The sequence below is a fragment of the Rhea americana genome, unplaced genomic scaffold (assembly GCF_003343005.1).
Source record: "Rhea americana isolate MKP2758 unplaced genomic scaffold, rheAme1 scaffold_33, whole genome shotgun sequence".
NCBI classification, from domain to species: Eukaryota; Metazoa; Chordata; class Aves; order Rheiformes; family Rheidae; genus Rhea; species Rhea americana.
In genome coordinates this window covers 192,075-206,305 of record NW_028186457.1, presented here as the reverse complement: position 1 = coordinate 206,305, position 14,231 = coordinate 192,075, and the positions used below count along the sequence as shown (strand labels likewise).

Here is a 14,231-nt window from a genome sequence, read left to right as displayed (position 1 = left end):
GGTAGCAGCGGGGGGGGGCATCCATGGGGGCGGGTCCCTGGAGAGGGTAACGGCTCCTGGGGGAGGATTCCCGGGAGGACATTCCGGGGGGAGGGGGTGCCATGGGGAGCCCTGGGCGTGAGGGAACAAGGATCGCCACGGGCGGGGGGATCCTGGGGGGTCACACCGGGATCCTGAGGGGGGATTACTGGCCACTGTGCGGTGCGGGATCCGTTGGGGAGGCAGCAGCTGTTGGGTTGTTGGGATCCCTGGAGGGGAAGAAGGTTATGAGAAGGGCTTGCGGTTCCAGCTGGCTGGTGCTTCTGGGGTTGGAAATTCCCTTGTCCTGCATGCCCCCGGGCTCCCCATGCTGTCCTTCAGCTGGGAAGCATCCTGGAGACAGGGCTGTCACTCGCCTTCAGTGCTGTCCCTTATACTCAGGAGCAGTGGCGATGCCAACCCCAGAAAACAGATCCATTTTCGAGGCTGCCCAGGACCCCACCTTCCTGCATGGACTATCCCTTGTCACTGGGTTTTCGGTGGATGCGTCGGTCACGGACCCAGGATCCGCAAATCATGGTGGGTTTGATTCCAAGGGAGCAGAGGAATATCATGAAGGGGTTATCTGGCCAAGCTTGTATCTGTCTGTCTTAGACTATGAGGACTGAGCCTCTGTGGTACAGCTTGGGTGGCTACCTGGAGCTTGGCACTGTGGGAGCTGCCAGGTGGACGGTGAAATGGGCTCTGCTTGGACCTATGTCTGTCACCCAAAAGTCTCTAAAATTCCTTCTGCTGCCATAGTGCTACCTGGGTATCCGGGATTGCAGAAAGACCCAGCAGTCCCTGCTCCTTGCTGAGCCCTTGCAGTGGTGCTGCATGAAGAGCTGGCTGTGGCACAACCCTTCCTTTTTCTTGCAGAGAAATCTGCAGTTGCCAGCCGCGAGGAGAGAGCCCGTGGGGTCCCCGAGGTGCCTGACCGGATGTACTGCTCGACCTGCGCGCAGGCGTTTGACAGCCGGGAGGAGCAGGTGAACGGAGGCCGACCTGCCGGCGTCAGCGGTGGCAGTACTGAGCAGGGCTGGCACAGGCTCGGCCCCAGGGCTGCGCAGCGCAGTGCCTGCTGCTTCTACCCCTCGCTCCTTTTCCTCCCCAGACCGAGCACTACCGTCTTGACTGGCACCGCTTCAACTTGAAGCAGCGGCTCCTGGGGCGCCGGACACTGCCGGCAGAGAGGTTTGAGGAGAAGACCTGTGCGGGTGAGGGATAGCGCTGCCCTCAGGAGGGCCCAGGCTGCCCAGCCCAGGCTGGGGACGAGAGTCCCTAGCTGCCCCTGCTTGCTTAGGGTCCCTTTGTTCTGCCCTGGTGGGGTCCCCTGGCTCTGCTATTGGGCCCTGAGCCTGCTGACTTGTTGTGGGAACAGAAGTATGTTCCACCTGCGCCCATGCCTGTCCGTGTCTGGGATCTATTGACCCAAGCACCTCTCTCCACTGTCTACAGCCCCCTTGTGACTATTTAAGGTATTGGACTGGACRTTTCTGGGGCTCTGGACCAGATCTGGGCCCTTGGATCTATCTGCAAAGTTTTGGGGATGGCYGTGGATTGATACTTGCCCTGCTCCACTGCCCCATTTCTTCTCTCTCTTGCAGGTGATGTTTCCAGCATCTCGGGATCTGATTCGGAGAGCTCCAATTCGAGTAGTGAGTCAGAGTCACTGCCTGCTGYCAACAATAATCCTGGGACCCCCCAGGTTCCCCGCTCCCATAAAGTGCTTTTCAGGAATGCAAAGGGCCAGCTCATCTCTGCTTACCGCTGTGTGCTGGGCACTGGAAAGGCAAGTCACAGCCCAGCCTGCTGGAGGAGGGAACCCCAGAGTTGGGGGGAGAGGGGGGCCTGGGGTGTAGACATCTGCCTGGAAGTCCCCCATGTCCCTGGATGGGGAGGGTGGCCTTGGGTGCCAAATCAGAGCCTTAAGACTCTCTGTCTGTTTTTGATTCTGGGATRCTCCCAGGAGCAAGATCTACTTCCCCATTTCCCTATAATTTGACAAACCTTTGCAAGTGGAAAGCCCTACTCAAACCAGGGCAGAAGCAGTAGCTAGGACCTTCTTCACAGCCCAGTAGTATGAGTAGGACAGGATGAACTCTGTTTCTTTTTGTCTGTAACCCCCCCTTGTCCCTGTGCCAGCAGAGGGACTGACCTGGAGGATAGCAAGAGGTGGTAAGGTGATCCCACACATGCTAGCAGCAGGGTCTGTGTCTCAGGGTGGCAGCGAGGAGCCAGCAGAGCTGGTGACATCGCTCCAGAGCCTCAGTGCAAGCACACGCTGGGTTGTGCTGATGATGGGCGGCGGCCACTTTGTAGGAGCTGTCTTCCAGGGGTGAGTATGGGGGAGAAGACCTTGGCTCACCCCTCTGGCAGGGACAAGTGGGGCTGGGTGTTGGATAGGCCCTTCACTGATGATGGCCACCCCCTCCTTATTCCTTCATCACAGTGCTAATGCACACCCTGGGCACCAGCAGCTCCTGGTCTTTGCTTGAGAGTTGGTTTAGCTCTATCCCACTGCAAGAGAAATGTTTATGGGGCACTGGCAGAGGCAACAACCCCTCCAGGGTTGTGGGGAGCATCATCTCTCCTTCCCTCTGTGCATGGGCCTTATTACTCATGCCTGCACCTCTCCACAGCCCCCAGGTGCAGGAGCACAAGACTTTCCACCGTTACACAGTGCGAGCCCGGCGGGGCACATCCCAGAGCCTACGGGATGCCCAGACCCCAGCTGCCACACCCAGGTCGGCTGGAGCCTCGCTGCGGCGTTACAACGAGGCCGCGTTGCTCAAGGTGGGAATGGGACCAGCGCTGGGACCGTTACAACGAGGCCGCGTTGCTCAAGGTGGGAATGGGACCAGCGCTGGGACCTTGGTGGGGGAATGTGGTCATGCCTGGCTCCGCTGGGTGGAATTATGCTGCTGTTGGAGGTCCCGTGTGGGGTGTGAGCTCCAGAGGGAGGCCAAAACACAGTTGGGGCTGCTCAGTCCTGAGATTGTTCCTGCTCTAGGGCTGCCTGTGCCCGCACTGTGCAGCTCAGGACCCCACAATGCCCACCTCTTCCTCCCCAGGATATCCAGGACCTGCTGACAAGCTGGGCGCACCACTTGCAGGAGGCCCAGCGCATCTTCCTCCGGGCCCCTCGCCACAACCGGGCACTGCTCTTTGGCAGCAGGAACCCACCTCTTACCCAGGGTGACCCCCGTATCTGCCACATCCCCCTCAGCACTCGCAGGGCCACCCTGCGGGAGGTGCTGCGAGTCCACACCATGCTGGCCAGCCTGCAGGTATACGGTGAGTCAGCCCTGCTGTGGAGCCTGTGGGTCAGAGCAGGTGGAGTGACACGGTCCCCGCATGCAGCCCCATGCGTGTTAAGGCGTGCTGCACCACGAGATAGAGGTGCCAGCTGTCCGGCCTTCCATCCCTGGAGACATGGAGCACTCCCTGTCGCCGGGCAATGATGGGAGCGCCCTTGTTGCCCAGGGAAGGACACACCACTGGAAGACATCACTGGGTCCCCCCGGAAGAGCTGGCAGAAGGCGCGACGGGTGGCAGAAGTGGATTCTCTGCAGGAGGGCATGAGCGGTGAGTTGAGCCATGGAGGGAGATGTGGAGGGAGCCATGGAGGGAGACGTGGCTCTGAGCGCTGGAGGGACTGGTGTCATGGCCAGGGGCCAGGCTGGCAGCCCCACTGCAAGGCCTGGCACTGCAGAGGGGCGCTCTGCAGAAAGTGGCTTCATGCTGGATGGTGTGTGCTTGGCAGAGAGCCCTAAGTGATCAATGCTATATTTGGGTCCCAGCCCCTGCCTTGTCACCCCCCTCAACCCCAGAGGAGGAAGAGGAGGAGGACAGCCTGACAGGGGAGCTGGAAACTGTGGAGGTTACACTGAGGACTTTGGACCTCCGGGAGTTCGAAGTGATGCCCAAGCGAAACCGCAAGAGGAGGAGGAAGAGGGACAAGAAGGTGGAGAAAGGTAAGGGGGAAGAACAGGCCTGGGACTGCGTAGGAAGGCACCGGGGAAGGAGCTGGCATGCCTGGAGTGCAGCCTGGGCTGTGACCCCTTTTTCCACTGCATACCCCCTGCGCAGGGCCCTGTGCTGAGGAGGCAGGAAGCCTGGAGCTGTCAGCGGAGCCACAGGGGGAGGCTGAGGTTGAGCCCCTTTCCTGGGGCAGTGGAGGTAAGGAGGCTAGGAGCTGGGCCAGGGAGTAATAACTGTGAGCCCTAGAGTGTTTCCACCTGGATGGCTGGGAGCAGAGAGCAGCAGAGATCTGTGCTATGAGAACAGCCCTAGGATACCGCAATTCCCCAGCTGGCYTGCTCATTGCTCTGGGAGAAGGGAGGGCCACCAGGTCCAATCCCCTGGCACCTGCTCCATTGCGCAGGCAGCACCCAGCTCAGCCTGGTGTGGGGGGGGGTTTGGAACAGGTCTCATCCCGGGAGGAGAGAAGGGCCTGGCTGTTGTCAGCTGTGCTCAGCAGTGTCACAATCACATAGCCGTGACGCAGGCTCTGAAGGCACTGGAAATCCTGCCCAAATCCAGCCAGCAGTACAACGCTTTAACTGCGCTGTGCAGGTCATGCAGAGACCAGAGCACTGTTCTATGCAGGGAGCCGAATGGCCACGTGGTGTCAGGCTCCCTTCTGTGTCTTTCCCTTATAGGAGACCCCCAGACGCAGCTCCGGGATGCYCTGTTCACAGCGTGCAAGACAGGGGATGTGGGAACCCTGCGGCACCTCCTGGGTGTGCCAGAGAGCGGGAGCCCACCAGGGGACAGCGAGGGTGGGAAGGAGGCTGTGCCCTTCTCCCTGCTCAACCAGCCTGTGGACGAGCGTGGCTACACCCTGCTGCATGTGGCAGCATGTGCAGGGAAGGCCGAGGCCGTGTACCTGTTGCTGGAGGCAGGGGCTGACCCTGCGCTCAGGTACGATCGCAGGGCCTCCAGGGGCACGTGAGCACAGCCTCTGCTGTAGGAGGCTTCTCCAGCAYGCCCTGGTGCCTGGTGCTTCCCTTGCCTACGCCAGTGACCCTCCTGCCCTGGCCACGGGAGACTCCTGCCAGCCTTGCCCTGGGACAGSCAGGGTGGGTCTCTCCCAGCCCTGCCCTAAAGTGCTCCTGGGGTTATCGGTAGGCTGTTCAGAGGGCTAGAGCGAGACTGCCCTTTGCAAGGCAGGAAATGAGGAACGGGAGGATTTGGGAGCTGTTGACCCAGGGGATGTGCAACTTTCCCGTCCGTGGCTGCGGTATCCTGGCCTCTGCTCTGGTTGGACATCTCTGGGGCAGTCCCTGGGCTGGCAGCCCAGCAGGTCACGGGCAGCAAGACTGCAAGGCTGAGCTGGTCTGCTTTGGCCTGCAGAGACAGGCAGGAGCGGCCCGCCTACTGCGTCTCYGCTGACAAACCGACCCGCAACGCCTTCCGCAAGTTTGTGGTGGACCATCCGGATAAGTATGACTACAGCCGTGCCAAGGTGGGTGCCTGTCCTGTGCGCTTGCTGCTCAAGGGCTGGTGGACCCCAGAGCTGAGCCCTCCTTGGCTATACCCCAGCATTCTGCCCCAGGCCACTGATGTCTTCACCCCCAACTCAGTCTCCACCCTTGCTGCCCACAGGTGCCCGGGCCTCTGACGCCAGAGATGGAGGCCAAGAAGCTGGAGAAGAAGCGAGCACAGAAAGCCCAGCGGAAGCAGCGGGAGCAGGCTCAGCGGGAGGAGCGGCAGCGCCAGGAGAAGGAGCAGGAYGAGAAGCAGCGGTTTGCCGCCCTGTCTGACAGGGAGAAGGTGAGGCTCTATATGGGGAAGAGGATCTGGCCGGGCTGGGGCAGTGCAGGTGCTGCAGGCTCTGGTGCCACAGGCCCTGGCACTCCCAGGGCCATTCCCAGACTGGAGGCGCTGACCTGGCTCTCTGCTCTCCAGAGGGCCCTGGCTGCTGAGCGGAGGCTGGCTACAAAGCTGCAGGATGCCGGCACAACTCTTGCTAACATCAGGTAACAGCCGGGGTAGCTGTTGTGCGGTGACAGGGAGGTTGAGCATGGTCAGTCTTAGCCAGGAGCACTCCTCTACCAGGGACTGTTCCTCACTGCGAGCACAACACAGCACAGTCATCACAGCAGAGACCCGCTCCCCAACGCTCGCATGGCTGTTGCCTGCCTTTCTTCTCATGTCCAGCCTAAACCTATTCCCAGCCATTCTGTTCCTAGCAGTACTTGTTCCAATGCTGTCTCCCTTTCTGCACTTTACTCTGGGAATATTTTTCAAAGGGCAATCCCATCCCCTTGAGGCCAGGGCTATGGAAAGTCAACCTCCCCAGCCACTTCTGTGCCACTGTTGCTGACGTCACATCCCTTGTCCTTTCTCTGTGCCACCCCACAGCCTTGTGGGCAGTCAGCCCTGTACGCTGTTCTGGACAGGGGCTCCCCAACTCCATGTGGGGCCTGTTTCTCCCATGTTCAGCCTGCTCCAAGGTGTCTCGCACCAGGCTCTCACCCTGCATCGCCTCCAGGGAGCATGCTCTGGCCAGGCAGCAGGGCTGCTGGGTGGCCCTGTGCCTGGATGCCTCTGCCCTGTTACCAGAGGAGCCCCAGCGCCCTTGTGCTGCTGGTGCCCTTGTCCCAGCCCTCAACCTAGGCACTGAATGTATCTTTGCTTTTCTGCCCTTTTTGCAAGTGTCCCCATCACTCAGGGCCACCTCTGCTCTTTTGTGTAGCCGCTGCTGGCACTGTGGGGAGTCCCTGCTGGGCCGGATCCCTTACCACTACCTTGACTTCTCCTTCTGCTCCACGGCCTGCCTGCAAACCCACCGCCGAGCCCGGGCCAGCCACACGTAGGGCCGGAGACTGCTGCCACCTGCCAAGAACCAATGTGGTGGAGACATGGCTGAGCACTGGCTGCCTGGCAGGGGGACGGAGAGCCCTGAAGCACTGCTGTACGGAGTGACTGCGCTGGCCATGTCGTTCTCTGGGGCAGCTGCAGCAAGGCCCTGGTCAGCCGCAGGGGGCAYGCTTCTCTAGGCAGGTCCTGGGGACGTTAGAGCTGGGATCCTCTATGAGCTAATGTGAGGGACTGGGGCTTCTCTATGGCCCAGCCCAGCCCCAGATGAGGAATCCTCGTGGCTGCCCTTTTCCCTGCTGCCTTGCAGACTGCTGTCTCTGGCGCTGAGACAGATCCTAATGCATCCAGACCCTGCATCCCTGTGCCACCTGCAGCCGTGCCTGCTGGCATTCTCGAGGCTCGGCTTTTTCCTCGCTTCTCCTGGGTGCCATTGGCATCTCAGCCATATTACGTTGGCAACTACCTCCTGTGCCTGTATTGCCAATAAAGAGGTGTCGGAACCTGCTTGGCCCAGCATGCTGTGTGTGCACGAGTGTTAGGGGGACTCAGCACAGGCATTGATACCATTGGGGATGAGTTGTGGGGGGCACATGCAGAACAGACTGAAGCTGGGTTGCTTTCTCCTAGTGTAGACATTGGCCTGGCCCCAGAGGAGGGCAGATGTCTGTGCTGGGATACATACCCCTTCCCCAGGCATCGAGGAGGGCTTGCCGCTTCCTCCTCTTCACCAGCTCCCCCCCAACACACACCTCCTCAGCCCTAGCAAGAGGTGGTGACAGTGCCTGGCAGCTCTGGGTTTATTCTGTGGCCATGGTACCRTGGCTGATGGTTGTGTTGAAAAAAGGTCGGTCAAGGAAGAGCAGGAAGGGGGTGGGAGRTGCCCCCTCCAGCTCCAGCACCGTGATGTTGTTGGGACGGCCAAGRTGCAGCACTGAGCCAGGCACGAAGAGGGTCTGCTGGGGTCCGCGCCGGGGCCAATACCGGCCCAGGTTGAAGCCATTGATCCATAGCTGGCCCTAGAGGATGGAGACCGGGCTGAGTTGTGCCCTTTTCCCCTCTCATCCCCTCTCCTTGGTGCATGCACAGCCTTACCTTGCTCCACCCTGKGAATTTCACAAAAGTGTCCCAGGCGATGCCAGGGGTCTCAAAGATCCCAGTGTAGAAGGCTGGCCCTGCTCCACCCTTGCTGCTTGATTTCAGTAGGGCAGTGTGGGGCCAGCCCTGCTGCACTGCAGCATCTATGGCTAGGGGGTAGATCAGCCAGCTGCTCAGTGGGCTGGAGTCCAAGGAGAGGTTCCCCAGCAGGCCCTGAGAAGGAGCAGGAGGGAAAATGAGGCAGCACAGTCTGCCTTGGGCAGGTGGGTGCCATACACGACCTTGCTTGGCTTCCCCTGGGTGCATCCCCCTTTCAGCAGTAGACATGGGACTGGACCCAAGCAGAGGCTGCAGGGTCCTGGCTTCCATGGTGGCATGCATGGCAGAGGGCGATGCCAGTCTTGCTGCCTTCCCTGGTTCCTGGTGGATTTGCCACCTTTGTGCATTTGGAAGGGGGAGGATGGGAAAGTGTAAGAGCTAACAGGAGTTCTGCCCCCAAGCGCTGACTTTAGCCAAAGTCTGTCAAGGTTGGCAGGRGAGGGTGTGCGTGGCCACACAGGTGCCCAGGCCGTGCCCTCCCAGGCAGGTGATGGAGCCCTCTCCTCTCACCTTGAAGTCACTGACGTTGGCCCCAAAGYTGATCCTGCCCATGTTCTCCAGGAGCACGTCCAAGGTGGCCCCCTCCCTGCCTGTCACCTGCAGCGATGTCTGCCCGTCCCGCTCCAGYGTCCCCTGATACTCCTGTAGGCATGAGGTCAGCAAGGCCACCCTGTGTTGGGATCCCAGCACCCCAAATGCCATCCGCAGCTAGCCAGCAGAGCTAGCTGCCCTYGCCCTTCCTGAGCTGCACCTCCCCTGGCAGGGACAGGGACAGGCAGACAGCCACTTCCCATGGCCTCAGCATGGTCCATGGCTCCCAGCACCCTGGCTGTCCCCGAGGACCTGGCACAGTATTGTCTGGCTCCAAGGAGGCAGGGCGAGCACCAGGTGTGCACCCAAGGGCTCACCTTTTGTAGCATCACGTAGCCGCGGTCACAGACGCTGTGGGGAGGAGCGCTCAGGGTGGCCAGGTCTGGGATGTCCCGGGGCAGGTGAGTGCGGTACAGCACAAAGCCGTGGGCCTGGGGGACACAGCAGAGCAGCACGGGAAATGGGAAGCAGGGCTGGCCACTGGCTCCGACCCTCCATCCTAGAGCCAGGGCAGTGCTCTGGCCTGCCAGGCTCGGCCGTACAGGAGAAGACAAGCCCAGGAATGTCTCTGTGTCCCCTGCAGTACTAAGCCCCTCACCTGCTTTATGGCCTCAAAAGTGAGGGGAAACTGGCTTTTGATGGGCCCGGAGGGGCACAGTACATCCAAGACATCCAGGAGATTAGCGTACTGCAAAGAGATGGGAGCTGGGCAGCAGGGCAGTGCCACGCAGGGGTAGCACAGCCCTTGGAGCGGGCACTCACCTTCTGCAGGGCCACCCGGCCATAGGCGTACTTGGGGGTGGCAGGTGGCATTGGACCGACCGGCAGAGCCTGGAACTGAACAGCAGATTGTTAGGTGCCCCGTTGGGCCGTGGCTGCCCCTGGGACCCTCATCTCAGTACAGCAGGGAGGTGKCCCCTAGTAGCCTAGTGGCTGTCCTCCCAGGTGCCTCTCTGTGTCCTCTGCCCCAGCACAGGCAGCAGGGCCCAGTGCCAGGCAGCCTGGGATCTCATGGCACCCAGGGCAGGGGCATGCTAGTGCTGTCCCCCTCCTCCTACCAGACTCAGCACCTTACTGATGACCGTGCGGATGGCAAACAGCTTCTCAGTGGGGTCTCCAGCCTCCGAGAGTGGTGCGTCGTAGTCATAGCTGGTGGTCACTGGCTTGTACTCCTCCTTGAAGTCGGCACCTGGCCAGGGAAAGCCAAGGGAGCTGCAGGAAGGGGCACTCTGGCAGAGCTGGGGGCCTGGACCCCAAGGACCCACTGGTGGGGACCAGCCCTAGGCTAGCTGCATTGCGGTGTGGGGGGACAGGCCCCAGGACTGCAGGCCCAAGGTCCCTGCTCAGAGACAACAGAAGTCCCAAGGGGGAGCTGGGACCCAAGAGACTAGCCAGGACCCAGGGTATGTGTCAGCCCACACAACAGGATAGAGGGAGCCCTGGAACAGCCTCCCCCCAGACGGCCAAGGAAAGTCCCGTAACCCCGGCCCCACAGCGTGCCTGTGCCCCTGCTTGGCCCCACCGTSCTCGCCAGCCCTCCCCCTGGGCACGGCCCTACTCACCGCTCCAGTAGGCGAAGTTGGTCCCCCCCTGGAACATGTACCTACGTGACACCCCAGAGACCGAGGTCAGCACCCACACAAACCCCGGCAGAGGTTTGTCAGGCACCTTCCCCCCASCCCCTGCTCCCTCCACAGCCCCAGTCCAGGCCCGCCTGCCCCCCACAGCCCGGGTCCCGAGTCAGCCGCCAGCCGCGACGCCTGCGCCGATGCCTGCAGAGGGGTGGGCTGGCAGTCCTGGCCGTGCCCCCACCCCAGCCGACGAGCTACTTGCATGTTGACGTTGGCTCCCAGCTGCAGCATGTCCGCGAGTCCCTGGGCTACGCGCGCAGAGCTGACGCTGGCGTGCGCCTCCCCCCAGTAGTCCAGCCAGCCCGTGTAGTAYTCGGAGTTCACCTGGGGACGCAAGGGGCTGTTACGAGCCGGAGCGGGGGCTCCTGGCACCGCCTTTATCAGCCACATCCCCCCTGCTCCTGCTCCCCGGCAGCCTGGCGCAGCCTCCCTCTTTGCCTCRCACCCCCAAACCCTTCTGCCTCCCCAAAGCCACAGTGGCTAATTCCCTCCCAAGGTGCCCACGCCAAGCTCACCAGGGGCCCCTTTGGCTGGACCAGGCGCTGGGCACCAAATGCCTCCGTGATGTTGGAGCCTGTGGAAATTATGAGGAGAGGTTGGAGAAGGTCGAGACAGGACCCCTATCCTTCTCCTCTTCCATGGAGCACCTGGCCCAAAGTCCACGGTGGCGTAGAGCCCCTGCAGGGTGCCACAGCGTAGCTCATCCGCTTGTGTGCCGTCAGTGGTGAAAAGCAGCACGTCATCCCCCAGCAGTGCCCGGAAGGTGCCCAGGAGGTGCCGCAGGTAGTTGTAGTCACAGGCGTAGTAACTCCCATATTCGTTCTCCACCTGTGAGCAGGACACAGGGAAGGACCCAGTACCCCGCACGGGAGCAGGGCTGGAGTCAGGTCCCAACCTGCACCTGGGGTAGCAGGGTGACATGAGCACCCAGCTTATCCTTCCCTCCTCCAAGGCCCAAGCGGGGCATTAGACATCATGACAGTGTCAAAGAGGTCCTGGGACAGATACTGCAGTCCCAGGTCCTCATCTACTAGCCCCAGCTCTGCTGGTGCCCCTCAAACCCCAACCTCCTGCCCTACAGCACTGACAGGTATCCTGAGCCCTAGTCCTTGCAGAGAAACCATGGTCCAGATGACCCAGGGGCTCTGAGAGCGTGCCAGAAGAGGGCAAAGTGTAGGGAATGCAGGTAGCTTTTTAGGGCAAAGCTGAAGATGACCCAGAGCAGGACAGAGAGCCAAGTCCCACAGCACCCAACCTGCACACTGATGATGTTCCCCCCGTGCTGGTACAGCCGCGGCTTGATCTTGGGTAGCAGGACATGGAGCCAGGAGTCCACGGCTGCCAGGTAATCTGGGGGCACAGACAGCACCTCAGCCTGACCGCAGGGACCGCTCAGCTTCACATGCAACCAGTGCTGCGAGGATGAGGTTGGGGCAGGGCTGAGAGCAATGGGAAAGTGGAGATGAAGGAGGAACTACCAGGCTCCCAAAAGAGAGAAGCAGACAAGAGAGAAGATGGGCATTCTGGGGCTGGTGAGTGCCAAGAGACAGACCAGCAGCAGACAGCAGCATGTGTGGACTAGGACCAGTCTCTCCGGGCACCACTCYGAGGCTCACCGGGATCGGAGGAGCGCAGGACGATGTCTGGTTTCCACAGCAGCCAGGCAGGCAGGCCACCCTAGAGAAACACCCCACAGTGGGGAGGGAGACAGAAGCTGCTCAGCGATCTCGGAGGCACAGAGCCAAAACACTGGTGATCAACATCAGAGCGGCCCGTGCCTGGTGGGGCTGCAGCCCAAGGCTTACAAGGCACCAGGGTCAGCAACGCAGCAAGAGGCACCAGCCCCGCTCTGCGCAGGCCCCCATGAGGTCATCCCACACGGGACCGGGCTGGTCTGGAGCGGGCTCGGTGCAGGGCTGGGGCTCACCATCTCCCACTCGGCGCAGATGTAGGGTCCCGGCCGCAGGATCACCAGGAGCCCCAGCTCGGCTGTCAAGTCCAAGAAGGCTTCCACGTCCCGGTCCCCGGCAAAGTCGTAAACCCCTGGCAGCGGCTCGTGGTAGTTCCAGGGGATGTAGCTGGTGGAGAGAGCGATGATGAATGTGGATGGGTGAAGGACACCTCTAGCAGGGCAGGGAAACATCTCCTCTCCCCTCTGCACAGGCTGGGCCCTCTCCCCCTGCAAAGGATGGGATGGGCTAGGGGTGGCACCCAGGGCTAGCCCAGGCTCATGGTGGGGCCAGCAAAGCCCTGGGGGTCCCTGACCCCCCTCCGGCTCAGTAAGGCTGATCCCTGTGATCAGACAAGAAAACACCCCTGCCTCTGGGAGGGTGCGGGACTGAGGGCCCCGGAGCCGCCCGAACGGCTGCGGGGCTCCGCGCGGCCGGGGCTGCCCCGGCACTTACACCTGCACCGCGCTGAGCCCGCTCAGGTACATCTTGAGGAGACGGTCCCTCCAGGCGGGCCGCGGGACGCGGGCGTAGTGCACGCTGCCCGAGACGTAGCGGAAAGGGGCGCCGTCCTTCCGGAAGCAGCCGCCGTCATAGTCGATCTGGAAGGAGCGCGCCGGGGCGGACGCCTGCGGGCACAGGGGCAGCGGTCGGGGCCGCGCACCCTCCCCGAGCCCCGGCTGCCCCGTCTCCTGCTCCCTGGGGACGGGCGCTGGTTCCCGGTGGGGGGGACGCCCCTTGCCCACCCCGGGGGGATCCCAGGGGGTCCTCCCCATCCTCGGCGCACGGATGAGGGCCCGGAGGGAGAGGCAGGGCAGCCACGGCCGCCCCGTGGCACCCCCTTGCTGCTCACACCGCGCTGGGAGCATTTTCAGGTGGGGTGCTGGGGACAGGGTGCTGGAGGGCAGGCGAGGGGCCRGGAGAGGCACAGGGGGCTGCAGGAGAGGGGAGCTGTGGCAGGAGGAGGCAGGGTGCGGGGACACGGAGGAGGAAAGCGGCAGCTCCTGGCGTCACCCCAGCTGGATCCTTCCCAGCGCAGCCCCACCGGCCTCTCCCGAACTTTCCGCCCGGGCTGGCTTTGCTAACCTGCGCGTGCAGGAGCCCTGCCGTCAGCAGCAGGGCGAGAGCGGGCGGCCCCATCCCGGCAGCAGCGGGGACGAGCGGGGAYGTAGCCACCACCACGTGAGGGGACGTGGACACCATCACATGATCCTTCTCCACAGCTCCGGGCGCTTCTTCCAGGTCCTAAGCTCAGGCAGCCGGGCAGCGGTGCCGGCGGAGAGGAGCGTGGGAGTCGGACAGGGGGCGGCGGGCACGGCCGGCGCCTCGGCCGCCCCGCGCGCGCCCGAAGCGTGGCCAGCCTCGCGCTGCCCGCGTCAGTGCCACACGTCACCCCGACCGCTGCTGGGCATGGGGCACAGGCAGCACCCCACAGCCAGCACGGGCTGGCTGATAGGCTTCCAGTGCCCCCCCCTCCAGCCTTACTGGGAGCAGTACTGGGCACTGCTGAGCCTCACAGGGGACCCCAAAGGGTGCCTGGTGTGGGGTGGACAGGGAGGGGGRTGGGGGAGCAGGGCATCTCTCCAGGCCCTCCAGGGAAAGAGAGGGCACTGGGACGTAACGGTGGAGCCTGGTGCCAGCCCGATCAGTGCGACGSGGAGACACCACAGCCTCGGCGCGGGGCGAGACAGCGAGACAGCCCCTGGCTTCAGTGGTGCAGCAGCGAAGCTGAGCCCTGCCAGGATGCTCTCCAGAGCATCCCTACAAAATCATGCCTCCAGCATCACCCCAAGACCATCTCTATCGACAGTCCCTGCACACACGTGACCCCGGGCCGTGCCAGCTGGAGGAGCACCAGCACCGGGGACCAGCCGGGAGGCTGCCGGGGCCCGCTGCCAGCGCAGCAGCTCCTCGCGGCCGGGACCTTCCGCAGGGCGGTGCCGGCGGCAGAGCGCGACGGGCAGGCCAGGTGCGAGGGGCTGGGCCCCGCCGCGCCCCCCGGGGAACGGGGGCGTCCCTC

General features: G+C 62.7%; 2 protein-coding genes across 5 annotated transcripts; one reads left to right on the top strand and one right to left on the bottom strand.

Moving 5' to 3' along the window:
* Nucleotides 1–165: 165 nt before the first annotated feature.
* ANKZF1 (ankyrin repeat and zinc finger peptidyl tRNA hydrolase 1) lies at nt 166–7,351 on the top strand. 3 transcript variants are annotated; one of them, XM_085310894.1, is made up of 15 exons: nt 166–558; nt 898–1,007; nt 1,133–1,235; nt 1,626–1,810; nt 2,241–2,356; nt 2,661–2,814; nt 3,093–3,315; nt 3,505–3,606; nt 3,822–3,995; nt 4,111–4,200; nt 4,683–4,944; nt 5,377–5,488; nt 5,629–5,796; nt 5,932–6,002; nt 6,682–6,751. In XM_085310894.1, exons 1-15 carry the CDS (start codon nt 267–269, stop codon nt 6,719–6,721), a joined length of 2,202 nt encoding a protein of 733 aa, XP_085167020.1. In that variant the 5' UTR covers nt 166–266; the 3' UTR covers nt 6,722–6,751. The 3 variants fall into 3 exon arrangements, with proteins under 3 accessions (XP_085167020.1, XP_085167021.1, XP_085167019.1); XM_085310893.1 differs by having other exon boundaries at nt 167–558; nt 6,722–7,351; XM_085310895.1 differs by lacking the exon at nt 5,932–6,002 and having other exon boundaries at nt 6,722–7,351.
* Nucleotides 7,352–7,616: 265 nt separating this feature from the next.
* GLB1L (galactosidase beta 1 like) lies at nt 7,617–13,406 on the bottom strand. 2 transcript variants are annotated; one of them, XM_085310896.1, is made up of 16 exons: nt 13,298–13,406; nt 12,668–12,840; nt 12,190–12,340; nt 11,879–11,939; nt 11,518–11,612; nt 10,910–11,090; nt 10,778–10,836; nt 10,465–10,586; nt 10,194–10,234; nt 9,702–9,820; nt 9,394–9,468; nt 9,230–9,319; nt 8,949–9,062; nt 8,551–8,682; nt 7,939–8,154; nt 7,617–7,862 (listed from the first exon to the last, which is right to left on the bottom strand). In XM_085310896.1, exons 1-16 carry the CDS (start codon nt 13,349–13,351, stop codon nt 7,644–7,646), a joined length of 1,902 nt encoding a protein of 633 aa, XP_085167022.1. In that variant the 5' UTR covers nt 13,352–13,406; the 3' UTR covers nt 7,617–7,643. The 2 variants fall into 2 exon arrangements, with proteins under 2 accessions (XP_085167022.1, XP_085167023.1); XM_085310897.1 differs by lacking the exon at nt 8,551–8,682.
* Nucleotides 13,407–14,231: the final 825 nt, after the last annotated feature.